The sequence below is a fragment of the Onychostoma macrolepis genome, chromosome 15 (assembly GCF_012432095.1).
Source record: "Onychostoma macrolepis isolate SWU-2019 chromosome 15, ASM1243209v1, whole genome shotgun sequence".
In the NCBI taxonomy this organism is placed as follows: Eukaryota; Metazoa; Chordata; class Actinopteri; order Cypriniformes; family Cyprinidae; genus Onychostoma; species Onychostoma macrolepis.
The window spans coordinates 17,492,778-17,506,517 of record NC_081169.1 but is presented as its reverse complement, the minus strand read 5'-3'; the positions used below and the strand labels follow the sequence as shown (position 1 = coordinate 17,506,517).

The 13,740-nt window shown below is 36.9% G+C and overlaps 1 protein-coding gene across 2 annotated transcripts in view; it reads right to left on the bottom strand.

Annotated features, from left to right (window-relative positions):
* rtn4rl1b (reticulon 4 receptor-like 1b) overlaps positions 1-13,740 on the bottom strand; it is a 161,800-nt gene that overhangs the window by 48,719 nt on the left and 99,341 nt on the right. Inside the window, exon 1 of one of the 2 annotated variants that reach the window (XM_058799831.1) lies at positions 7,843-8,048. The exons of the other annotated variant lie outside the window; for it this stretch is intronic. Within the exon in view, the coding sequence (XP_058655814.1) occupies positions 7,843-7,978 (136 nt within the window). The 5' untranslated portion in view covers positions 7,979-8,048. Of the gene's footprint in view, positions 1-7,842; positions 8,049-13,740 lie in introns of those variants that run through there. 2 annotated transcript variants of the gene reach the window in all.

Below are 13,740 nucleotides of genomic sequence, written 5' to 3'. Positions count from 1 at the left end.
GGTATCTGGCTTTACAGCCTTTTATGTTCCAGGTGGTCCACAGGCCGGACAGCTCCCCGGCCTGAGTCGGGCGGTGGGGGTATGTGGCGAGGGGGGCGTGGTTCAGCGAGGTCTGCAGCGGGAGAGAGAGCTGGGAGACGAGCGGTGAGTAAGTGGGTCAAGTGCAAATGACAAACACCTGTGTCTTGTTCCAGTAAGTGGCGCGGGGAGACCGCATAAAGCCACCTGGGAACATCAGAGAGGGAAGAGAGACCAACTACTGACTGCTGACTGCTGGCTGGGGATGGTGCGGGCGTGGAACCCTTTACTGCTCAGGAGAGCCGAACTTTATATTGCGTATGCATTGTTATATTGAGCGCTGATAGCGCGACTTTTTGTTTACAAGAGAAGCTAAATAAACCCCAGCGACAGTCAAACCGACCTCGTCCTCTTCCTTCCTGAGCATTGACTTTGACTTTGTTACACCATGATTGTAAAAGAAAAAAAACCTTTTCATATGAGCTAAGATATTGACATCAGAGTTGTCATGAGAGTTTATTGAATGATTCTGGTTCTTCTCAAATGATAACAATCCTAAAATAGCCTAAAATAGCACACAGACCCTAACTAAAACTAAATTCAAAACCAGAATAAGAAGCCTTTTTGAATCAAACAATATTTGAAGGCCTTCTTAAAATAATTACTATACTAACTAAAATAATTTTGCTTAAAATAATTAAACTTTAGGAAGTTACGTTTTTCAGGGTTTGTAAAGAGTTTATGTATTTCCCCCCCTTTTTAACTCAAATATTTTGACATTTTTAGCTTAATTTAAAGCTCTTTCTTTCTTTCTTTCTTTCTTTCTTCCTTCCTCCACTGACTTCCATTATTTGACCAACTGTTCTTCAACTTATATTTTATTTTTTTATTTCCACAGAAGATATGAGTGAAAGGAGAAAGTAAGATTTGATCTAGAATGGAATATGAATATAAAACATTAGCTATGTCAAGCCACAAATCTCATTTCGAGATACCTGTGAACATTGGGCTATAAGTAATGTGTGATTTCATGATGGAAGCGCACAGTTTTCATCACAGTGTGCATAAATTATTCAGTCTTGATGACGACTGATCTGAGCTGCTGTTTTGTGGCTCTGATGGTCACTGATGTGTTTTAATCTATGGATGGAATCGTATGCTTAAGCTAACTGCAAATGGAGCACTGAGAGCACTTAAAAGTCCTTCATATATAGCACAAATCTGATTTGGTCCAAACTTAGAAGGGTCAATATCAACATAGAGTGCCTTTCAACCCTCACAATACTCAAAAATGTTCGCTTTATGTCATATCATAAACAGTAGACACTCAAGTACTATAGAAACATATTAGCTGAGCTCCCACACATTTTTTTTTTTTACATAATTAAGGGCCATTATTCAAAGCATAAACCATAATATATGTCCACCCTGTTATGGACATATACATTACTGTTAAATATGTTTTCATTACAAAATTGAGATGCAAATTATAATTTCTGAAAGGTATATGATTTCTAAACAGGTTTGCTTTCAAATTATAAATACATAAAAGATTTTATGCAAACCATGTGTTTTTAAAAAAACTCACTACAGTTCACACATGCATTTTTTCTTATTTGGAGAAAACTGTGATATTTTAATGCAGTTTTCTGTTTGCATGTTATTGCCCCCACACCTAGCTATTGAACACACTGGATTATACAGATCTGATTGAATTATTATTTAAAATACACAAATCATGACAAAATATGAAAATGAAACATTTATTCAACTTCTAAAAAAATAATATAATAATAATAATAAATAATATAATTACATCAATCACATTGATATACCCCCCCTCCCCATTCATTTTCATTCAGTCCACCCTGTCATGTGGGCATTTTGGAACAACAACAGGGTGGACATTTTGAACTTCAATTAGCATATTAGCTTACAACAAACTGTGACTAGCTAAATATTTAGTCTGGTTGTTGAAGAGAATTTGATATATTTAAACTGACATATTTTGAAAATACTGTATTCTAATCATTTTTGGCATATTTTATGCCAACAGGGTGGACATGTTAATCTTAGGAAAAGCAAGTAAGCAAACTCAAACGAAGAAAATTTGTCAATTGAAAAGTCACCAACTTATTCACCTAAGCGGTTGAAATTCCCGCCACTGAAGAGACAAAAAAATCTGTTGTCCTGATGTCACTAAAGGGGATGGCCTTTTCTTAAATGGGCGGCTTTCCCAACACAACAGGGTGGACAGCTATTCAAGGGACATGGACAAACTCTTTTTTTTTTATTAAATAAAAATAAAATGTTTATGACGAAATGATCAATACACTCAAGTTGAGTTTAACAAAAAATTTACAAAATATTAATAGAGGACATTTTTAAATTTTATGATTTGACAGTATTCTACTCTCAATCAAATTTAATGAGCAGTGCATGATGGGACATAGCAAAATAACACGCATCATCTTACACAAAAAAGAGCCAAGTAATGCTTTAGTTATGAATATAAAAACTTAGCCTAATATAACACACCCTGTCATAGTCATTTTTATATTAAGTTATCATGGCAAATGAGTTATTCATCAACAGGACACCAAAAGGCACCCTACAGTGATATTGACCCAGAAAGTACACATACATGCATGCAACTTTGTGGCGAGATGCCCACTAGCAAGGTGGGAATATTACGCCATCTGTGGCTGGAGAGCGAAGCATATTCACTGGAGTTTTTTCTGATGATCCATTAGTTTGCTCTGGAGTCCACTTGCTGTAATCCCACCAAAGGCCGTCACTGACCCTCCCTGTGTCACACGTCTAATAAAGTTAGTTTGGATTGCAGAGCGATGGGCTTTAGCGTTAGCTTCTGAGCTCTTGTGATATGTGCCATGTCATTAATGAACAATCAGGCTCTGGGTAAGTAAGAAAAGGAGGAAGCTTCAAAAGAGCTCTTCCCTCAAGTAGATGTGAGAGTGTCATTGGTAATCGGATTTGAGGCTGGAGTGAGGCATGGCCCTGAATATTCTACTGTAGGCTTCTGTGCTTTAATAACTCTCAACTAGAATGTAGTAATAGTAGTAGTACCATTAAAAGAATAGTTCACACACAAATGAACATTCTGTTATCATTTGCTCAAACTTATGTTGTTCCAAACCTGAATGATTTTCTCTGTGTTGTGGAACACTGTTCTTTCCAAGCTGTCAAACTCAGAAAATTACAAAATATGTAGTTTAATATTTAATTTTTGGGGCGAACTATTGCCTTAAGTACTATAACTAAGCTTTTACTAGTTAAACTAAGAGTAATGCCAAGTGACCTGGTGGAAAAACTAATTATAATTTTGAATTTTTAATGTTGTTTTTTTTCAGTTCATTATAGTTTTGAATATTTCATTTTAGTTCATTTTAGTTGTGTTTTTATTAAGTTTTATGTTTTATTTTTGAGTGAATTATTCCCTTTAACAGTAAAACGTACACTCACTCATGGCTAGCAACATATAACAAATGACAGTTTTGAAGTTTTAGGTTAGTTATTATTATAAATTTTTTTTTTTTGTAATAATTTTAATTTCACTGTCATTGCAAGTTTTATTTTTCCCCAAAGTTTAGAAAAACTATCCCTTTTAGTGTTAGAACTAAGCCCAGTAATAGGGCCACTAACCTGACCAGCAGTGTACAACAAATTATAATTTTGAATTCTGAATGTAGCTTTGCTGTTGTTGTTTTATTCTCAGTTTATATTTTTGAAATTTTCACTTTTTTAGTTAATTTTAAGATTGTTTTTATATAGTTTTATTTTTGGTTGAACTTTTCATTTCAACTCTTAAACCTTGAAAGTTGAACTGTACAGTAATACTAATACCTACTGACAGCCAGCAACAACAGGTATCTTTAGCGTCCAAGAAATACAAGACGGATAGTAATAGGGACAAATCATTTGAGACATATTGGCAGTTCTCCACACATCAGAAAGCTCATTTCCTAAGTCTGCTCTGGTCCTCAGGTCTCTGGAGGCATGTAACGCAATCATAGTTTGCATGTTTCTGCAGTGTGTGGTTTCTGAAGCATTTCAGCTGAGGTGGCTGGAAATGAGGCTCTGTCAAATATTCCTGTACAAGGCGAATTTGCTGACTCGGTCTTCTGTTTGACATGCCGCTGCACTGATATGCTTGACATCGCTCAAGTGAACATAACAACTGCAGTTTTCTTCTGAAGTTTGTATAGGAGAGATAGACGCATGGGAGAATGGCAACAGAGATGGAGGAGGAGATACACTGCAACTAGCTTTCAGATGCAGTATCTGTGGATGACAGAGCATATGAGGTAATGTGTCAAAGATAGTGAGGAGAGACAGAAAGATCACGTTTCTTAGAGTGCAGCTGCTAGCGTAATGAGGGGTGATGAATGCCTCTCTCTAATCACTCTGCTATGTTTCAGAAAAAGATTAGGAAAAGTACATTAGAGAGCCGTGGTGTTTTTATGCAGCGGCAGATCTTAATCAAATCAATGAGGAGCACTTGAAAAAGCGTGTTATCTAAACAACAAGAGGTAAGCAAATAGCTCAAGAGCCTCGGCTTTTTAGATGCTGCTTAAAAGCTCATGGAGTCAGGAAATCAGAGAACTCATTTGTAACCCTCACTTTGCTAACCTGAATGCTAATGGATGGGGAGGATCTCCCAAGGAGTGATTGAGAAGGTGTAAAGAGCGCATTTGGTAGTTAATGTGAGCAAGAGTGAGTGAATGAGGGGACTGGATGGATGAAAGGGTGGGAGGATAGGGGTAGTTTTCCTGTTATGAATCAAAAGAAGACAAGGCATCAATAATATATCTTGTTCAATTTCAAGGTGTAGATTAGTGCTCCCTCGACCTGACTTCAGATAATTAAGTTGCAATGAAGAACTTGAGAGCATGTTCTCTTATTCCGCCTGATAATGGAGATTTATTAAGTATTGTTGAATACGAATGATTTACATTGGCCGGCCGCTTTAAAGGAGTGGGAGAGTCAAGGAAGATGAAGAAAAAGAAGACAGTGTCTCTATGTCAGCTTTTAGCGCCAGTAAAAATCTACAGTAGATCATCTATCTATCTATCTATCTATCTATCTATCTATCTATCTATCTATCTATCTATCTATCTATCTATCTATCTATCTATCTGTATGTCTGTCTGTCTGTCTGTCTGTCTCTCTATCTATATATCGTTCTGTCTATTGTTCTATCTATATCCATTGTTCTATCATTTTATCTATCATGCCATCTTTCTATCAATTCATCATTCCACACACACACACACACACACACACACACACACACACACACACACATATAATGCATATGTATATAATTTTATCTAAATAAAAAAAAAAAAAATCAATCCCAGTTGTGAATTTCTTTGCATTTCAATTCATTTTAATTTTACTCACTTACATTAAATTGCAGTTGCATTCTGTTTGCTGCCTCAATTCAAATTCAGGAATTGAATTTGAAAGGCGTTCTCAATTTAATTCTGAATGCCACAGAAACTTGCCGTACTGACCCAACCGCTAACTAATTCCCATCACACCCTTCTTCATCCCAGAGAAAATGTCCAATATTGCTCTTGATTTCGGTGAGAGACAGACAGACAAACACAGAAGAAGCTGGAAGCGGTGAAAATCAATTATGTCAGCCGTAAGAGAGAGTGGCGTACTCTCAAACCGAGCACGGCCGTCGCTGCTCTGAGCAGGTTAGCTTTAATCATCCACACACCCTCAGTCCCATTCACCGTCTCGCCGCTCTTAGCCGTAGCCCTTAAAGCTTTTGATATGGATACGTCTGCAGCCTTTCTCACTGCTCTTTTTCAGTTTGCAGTCTCTGGTTTAAGAATTGATTGCTCTTGCTTTGGCCCTCTGAATTGCTGCCTGGAAAGAGGGCTCCCCGCTCATTCAGAAAAAGCTTGCATCAAATCAAATGGAAATCTGGAGGAAGTAGGGAAGAGAACGGATGGAGCCGACCTTACCCGATGATGGAGGGCATGCTGCACTCTGTCCCATCATGTCTGTGATTCGTTATGTGGTCACCACCAGCAGTGACGGACAGGTGGCTGTTGTAAGGTCACGACCCATAACAGTTGTGATGTAAATGAGATAGCGAAACCTCTGAAACTCTGTTAACTTCAGATGGGGACTGTTTGCTTGGGCTGTTTGAAAAGACTTGATGCTCATCAGATCTATTTATTTAAAAATATTCAAAAATATTTTACATATGCAATTCACTCATTAAAACAATTACTTTAATACACCTGTTCTTTGATGAGCGTGTTTTTATTTTGGTATTAAAATTCATGGTAACACTTTAGTATAGGGACCAATTCTCACTATTAACTATTTGCTTATTAGCATGCCTATTATTAGCATGCCTATCATATTGGCTGTTTATTAGTACTTATAAAGCACATATTTTGCATGATCATATTCTACATCCCTAATCCTACCCAATACCTAAACTTAACAACTACCTTACTAATTAATAATAAGCAGCAAATTAGAAGTTTATTGAGGCAAAAGTCACAGTTTAATGGTTTGTTAATAGCGAGTATTGTATCTTAAAATAAAGTGTGACCAAACTAGTTATATTAATTATTTTCTTAAAATTAGTTTGGCTATAATTAGGTAATTTTTTATAATATTTTATTTATAACAAAACTGCTGCTTATTAATTATTTGAAAAAACTGTCAACAAAATCAAGGTAGTGTTTCTATTGTTAACTAATCCTATTAAAACATTATATAATTAAATACAATTTACATGAAATTAAATATCAATAAAAAACATAAAAAAACTTAAATGAAAACTTAAGCTTGTTAAAGTACTAAAATTAATAAAACTTAATAAATAAATAAATTCATTAAAAATATACTATTTTTTTAATAAAAATCTAAAGCTAATGAAAATGACAAATGCACACAAAACCTAAACTAAAATTAAAATAACAACTCAAAATATAAAAATAAAAGATAAAATAAATACCACAATAATATAAATAATAATAATGTAACAGTCATATTGTGTGGCTAAACAAACAAACAAACAAACAAACAAACAAACATACAAACAAAAAACAAACATAAAACATAAAATGATATCATAGAAAGGAGCTTACTTTTTTCAAAACATTTCATGGCCACTCTTGAACATCATTGACCCAGATGCATGTGGCACATGCAGATGCCATTCTTAACCCGACTCACTGGCAGGCGTTTGCATGATACGAGGGATAGAAACAGCTAAGAATAAAGTCTTAACCATGACTGTAGTGTTCAGTCATCCTGTGTCAGTCTGAATACATTCAAAAGCAGGCAAGCTGTGAGCATTCTGAGATGAATGAACACAATATGGCCCTCTCATTGCTCCCACCCTCCCACCATAGGCCTGTCTAGACGGCGTACAATTGTAACATTACAAATCAATGATTCACCCAAGGCTCCGCTCACGCAGAGTTAGACACCTATATTCCTAGGGTTTGAGCACCAGCTCTCCATCACACAGACCTTGGGTCAGCTGACTCTCTGAACTCTATAACACTAAACTTAGCATAATATTAGCCCTGCATGCGTGCTCCAATACCTCATTTGTGTTTTTATCATTCAGAGTGGTGCACAGCAATGTCCATGCCACCGTACTGCAGAGAAGTGTATTTGTTGGGGAAGAAAGGTCATTTGAAGAGCAACACCAGCCTGGAAGAGCAGAAGCTGCCCATGAATTAGTGATGGTGTTGCTCTTCCTGACGGTTGTACTCTCCAGAACACACACACATACACACACACTTTTTCTCTCAAACTCACAGTCGCTGATGCTTAACCCGTCTTTTTCCAGACCCTGCCAGGATATTCCGTGTAGATGTGGATCATGCACTGCCCTCCATCCACCCCACGACACATACGCTTCCAGTTCTGGCCTTTCCTGCCCATGTGTTGACATGCAATTAACTGGAGCAGAAATGTGGGTTTAATATTTAATCATTCATGAAAAAATAAAGTTCTAGGAAAGAGGAAGGTGTCTCTTTAGTATGCACACTCCTCTAGCCTGCAGATTCTCTCATGAGCTTTTTCTTTTGCACTTTTTCCCCCTCATTGGCCTCTCTTTTCTCCTTTTCTCCAGAGTGTATGTTTATGTGTGAGAGATTTAGAGAGCCAATTTGTTTCATGTACATAAAACAGGAGGAGACAGTTAGAAGCAGAACATTTACAGCGAGACGAGGGGGGGTGCATTTGTTTGTACAGAACTGTCAATACAGACTTTGTCTTCTTTTCTGTGGTTTGTGCTCCCTGTGAGTGCACAAGTTGTCATTAACTGAGCAGTATGTTACAAAAATGTCCTTGAGGAACAAGAATGGGTACATGATATATATTATAATATTGTCCTTAATTGAAGCAAGTCAGATGTTTTTTAGCTTTGACAAGGAAAGATCTTTTCTCAGCTCAGTCAGAAGAGGGTTGATGGAGGTCACCGTACTATTTCTTCCTAGTAGTACGATGTTATTCTGTTTTGACAAGTTGGAACATTCTGTCAGATGAACTCTTTTGACCTAAAATATTTACTTGAAGTACCTCTTGAGATTTTAAGTTAATATCGGAAACCCCTGTAGTTCCCTCACAAACCACCAGGAGTTTGTGGACCCCAGTTTTGGAAACTCTGGTGTAGAGGACATTATGCATTTTGTAAACAAAGAGTATTTTGTAGATCTATCCATCCATAAAATGATAGATAGATAGATAGATAGATAGATAGACAGATAGATAGATAGATAGATAGATAGATAGATAGATAGATAGATAGATAGATAGATAGATAGATAGATAGATAGATAGATAGATTCTCCTTTTGATTCACAAAACTTTGTAAACAAAATCTGTATGTCCTTCGCAGAATGTGCTTGGAAATACAGTTTGAAATAATCTATAAGTTAAAATGAATATATTTTGAAAAAGGTCAGTGGGGCCCAGTGTTGTTTGGACCCCACTGACTTTCATTGTATAGGAAAAATATCTTCAAAATTGTTTTGTTTTCCATAGAAGAAAATAAGTCAATGACATGAAGGTGAGTAAATTATGACACATTATGGAAATCCTCCCTAAAAACATGTCCAGTTGTGGTCAGGAGAACCCAAAACTAGACTAATTTATCCCAGGCCTCCAGTTCAGGATACAAAATCCATATGTTTTCCATAGAATGTGATTTGAAATGCATATCAAAATAATAGTAGAAAAGTGAGTTTGAAATCGAGTGCACAAAATGAAGTGCTGACTTTACATGAACTTTACATATCTTTGATGAAATGTATGTGCATTTTATCAGTTCCTGCATTCTCTGGGAATCAAACCAATATTCTTGACGTTGTTAGCGCTGTACTCTGGAGCACAGAGTTCAAAATGTCATTACTGTATCACCTCAGCATCAGAATCACAGGTTAAATCCCTTTGCTCATTTCAAGTAGAACATTTCTTTCACCTCAGTGGGTTCCAACATTGAGAAGTATGTGTGTGTATATATGAATAATTATTTTCATGTTGAGAAGGATCTCTCTTAGAAGTTATTTTAGCAAGTCGTGAATATAGAGTCTCTCGGTCTTCATGAAGACAGGTCCAGCGATTGATTTGCACTCGGTTTGATAAACGCAAGACAGTAAATATGCTGAGAGGACAATACATCCCTAAACACATTCAGCATCTAAAAGAATCAATAGAACGATGCTAAAAAAATCACTTCTTGGCAGAATAATCTTTCTTTGGTAAACATAACCAAATCGTCTATAAACACGAAGGCATAAATGTCAGCGAGTATCACGATCGTCTTTTCATATCAGGATGAATCTTTTTATCGATTTGATTCTGCATCATTCAGCAGGAAGCAGTAAGGAGCCCAGCATAGCCAAACACACATGAAAATTAGTATCTGCTGTCAGGCCTTGAAACATCAGTAATTTAATTCGGAAGAACCACAGGTATGAGTAAGAAAGTGAGGAAGGCTTTATTTGTTGATGACACACTTCTTGTTGTCGATGCCAGCATGTGACGCTGATATGTCTCTCATCCAGTTCTGATGAGGGCTGAGAACGCATGGCTAACCTCACTAGCGTGCTGTGATTTTCCCAATTCCGACATTCTCGGTAATTTCATGTCAACATGTTCACTCTGACGCTGATGGACATGTTCACTTGCGGTCGCAGCTGACTTATCGTTTCAGCCAGTTGGGCTTTGTGGGTGAGAAGGAAGGGAGCGTTAGATGACCTTGAGGGTGAAAAAGAAACACTTTTGCCACCCTGCCAACCATCTCAGAGCACACAACCCTGACACCCTCTCCGAGGAGCCTCGTGTCCTTGCAAAATCTTGTCAAATCCTCTAGTCAGAGAGCGTGAGCTGAGTGCCAGTGAGAAAGGGCCAGAGAATGTTTTAAGGAATCCACAGTCCTGGCAGAACTCGGATTAAACCAGGCCAGGGAAAGATCCCTGTGAATTGGACAGGACAGCCACGAGAGAGCCATGCACACTCCCGAGGATGAGTGGTTGGCTTCCACGTCGTCCAATAGCTAGTGGACTCTTGTTTGCTAAAAACAGGCCCTTAACATCCCAGGGGCTCTTTAAAGCTGCCCAAATCTTCTGGTAGATTCTAAATCAGTTTATACTATATATATTGAGTTTATATAATGATATTTACAAAGGAAGATGAGTAGGGCCCAGTGTTGTTTTGGATTCCAATGACTTTCATTTTATGGTTTTCAAAATGTCTTGTGTTCCACAGAAGAATGTCAGTCAAAAAGGTTTGGAATGACATGAGGGTGAGTAAATAAGGATTAATTTGTTCATTTTTGGTAAACTATTATAGTGCACAATAAAATGGTGTTTCAAAAGACTGTCAGGCTGAACGTGTCTTAAGTAAATGCTCACTCTAAAAATTGCTGGGTTAGAAATAACCCAAGTTGGGTCAAATATGGACAAACCCAGTGATTGGGTTGTTTTGACCCAGCGGTTGGAGTAAATTTTCAACCCAACCTGCTGGGTGGTTTTATTTAACTCACTATTGTTTAAAAATTAATTTTTAAAATAGACTGGAAATTAACATTTTTAATACGTTTAATACATAAACATTTATTAATAAGTTTAATAAATAATAAACATTTATTAAATTGCTCGTTAATAAATGTTCACCTTTTGATTATTACTGACACCTCTAGTTATTGTGTCTGATTTTTAATTTCCAACCTATTATTTTTTTTTTTTAAATCAGCCCTATAGTAATTTTTAAACAATAGTTGAGTTAAAAAAAAAACTGCCCAGCATGTTGGTCAAACATTTACCTAACCGCTGGGTCAAAACAACCCAATCGCTGGGTTTGGCCATGTTTAACCCAGCTTGTGTTGTTTTTATCCCAACATTTTTTAGATTGTTGTTTAGGTTTACATGAACCCAAAACTAGCCTAATTCATCCCAGGCTTCCAGTTAGAACAGTGGGGTCTAAACCTTTTTTACTCAATGGCTCTTTGTCCAACACAATAATCAATGCCCTCATAGGCTTCTTTTGGTATTTCTAAACTGGGAGTATTCATATTTCATTAACCACAATTCATTTTGTCATTCCAAATGTTTCAAGAACTGTATGTTCTTTAATAAAAACTGTAGTTATAGAGAGGGAAGAATAAAACTGATTTTAAACCTGTGAGTTAGACCAATTTAGTTGAGTAAGTTGTTCAAACAAACCACTAACTAATCCATTTTGAATGCAGTTTTGCACAAAAAAAAATAACAATACAAGTATAGTACCAAATTCAAGATCATGGTTTGAATTTCCATTTGGTGTAAAATGTAAATAACTGTAACAATGTTTGTATTGAATAGCATTTAAAAGAAGAAAATTGATATGGCAAATATTCAGTAAACACCCTTTGGGACACCAGTAGTGTCCAGACACAGGTTTTAGTCCTGTTTGGTGAGCTATTTATCTTAGAGTATTGTGTTGTCTCCATTCTCTGTTTACAAAGCGTATTGACACTTTCCAAATGTTTACTTTATCTGTGGTCCATGGGGAGGATTCCGTCTAATACAATTACTTTTGTCTGCTTTGTGTTTGTTCTCTGTCTTCTTATTGAGTGAATCATTGATGTTAGCTTAATGCGTCCAGTGATAAACACTGTAGCATCTCATTGTTTCTTATCTTGTCCATTAGCACTAGGCTGCTGGGTCTGTTCCTCTCACCTCCTCTAGTTGACCTAACTATTCTTTGCTGTGGTATTTATCCCTTCCCTTGTTAAAGATAATCACAAAGTGTAGTGTAAATAAGTTTGCACTTCAGCAATCTATTCAAAGCAGGAACAAAGATGTGTCATAAGTGCACACATATTCATATGCGCAGATACATTTGTGCTCAGTGTTTTTGGAATATTCCACGAGGACAAAATCTACTTATTTTGTTTAGGCCTGGCACAGCAGCTTCCGGCCACTAATAGCTCACCTTATCCAAAATGAAATTAAAGCTGAAAGGCCTGTGGAGCTCCACGAATCCCAAAAGACTTTGTGCTAAAAAAGCACAGTGTCTTGGAACTGAAGAGCTTTTCTTTGGTCAATCAGTGCTGATTTGTAACACTTGCATTGAAGCACCAGTGGATCCCCATAGTTTCAGGCTGGTTGAGACTTTCAGAATAATGAATTTTTAATGAAGGCCACCTACGGTATCCGTGGTAGACCCTTTACGTGGGTTCTTGCAAATTATTTGGAGTCTTGTTGGGGGGTATAGCGTCTGCAGACAGTGACATACGACTTTAGTGATATACTGATGGTTCATTATGCTAATAAGACTGTAGCTGTGATCTGATTCACAGGTTCCTTCGCAGGATTCCTTGCTTCCTACACACTGAAGAGGGCATTTCTGTTGAAGTTCACTTCGACAAAATACATTTTGTCAAAGTATTTGACAGTGTTTATTATTATGGTAATCAATCAAAATAAATCCTTCTTAAAGAAATTAATACTTTAATTCAGCAAGGATGCATTAAATTGACCAAAAGTGACAGTAAAGACATTTATAATGTTACAAAAGGTTTCTAATATAAATGCTGTTCTTTTAAACTTTCTATTCTTCAAAGAATCTTGAAAAAAATGTATCCTGTTTTTTTTTCTGTTTTTTTCCCCCCCACAGAAATATAAAGCCACACAACTGTTAACACTGACAGTAAAGAACATTTTCTTGGTCACCATATCAGCATAGAATAACTTCTGAAGGATCATGTGACACTGAAGTCTGGGGTAATGGCAGTTGAAAATTCAGCTTTGAAATTACAGGAATAAATTACATTTTTAATTCCTACTATTAGGATCATTCATGAAAATCACGCAATATGACTGAATACCCTGTGAATTCCAGTCCACTTTTAATCAGGTGATTTGAACATAACTTTTGTTTATAGATTGATTGACCTGTTGGGAATTTTGGGTCCCATTTTAGGGCTGGTGGAGACAAAATGGCAGCGGTTCCTCTGTGGTGCGTGCTAGTGGACCAGGTTGACTGAGCTCGGCAAAGCAGGCGCAGCAGGGGCTCTGTGCCTGCAACTTCTCCAGGTCATCTGCCATACTCGCATTTGTGATGAAATATTAAAGACAGGTTGATCTTTCTCCGTCTCTCTTTTTCTCTCTCTCTGTCTGTCAACCCCTTGCAGAAGCTTATAGCAGAGGTGGATTTGTCATCTCAGCA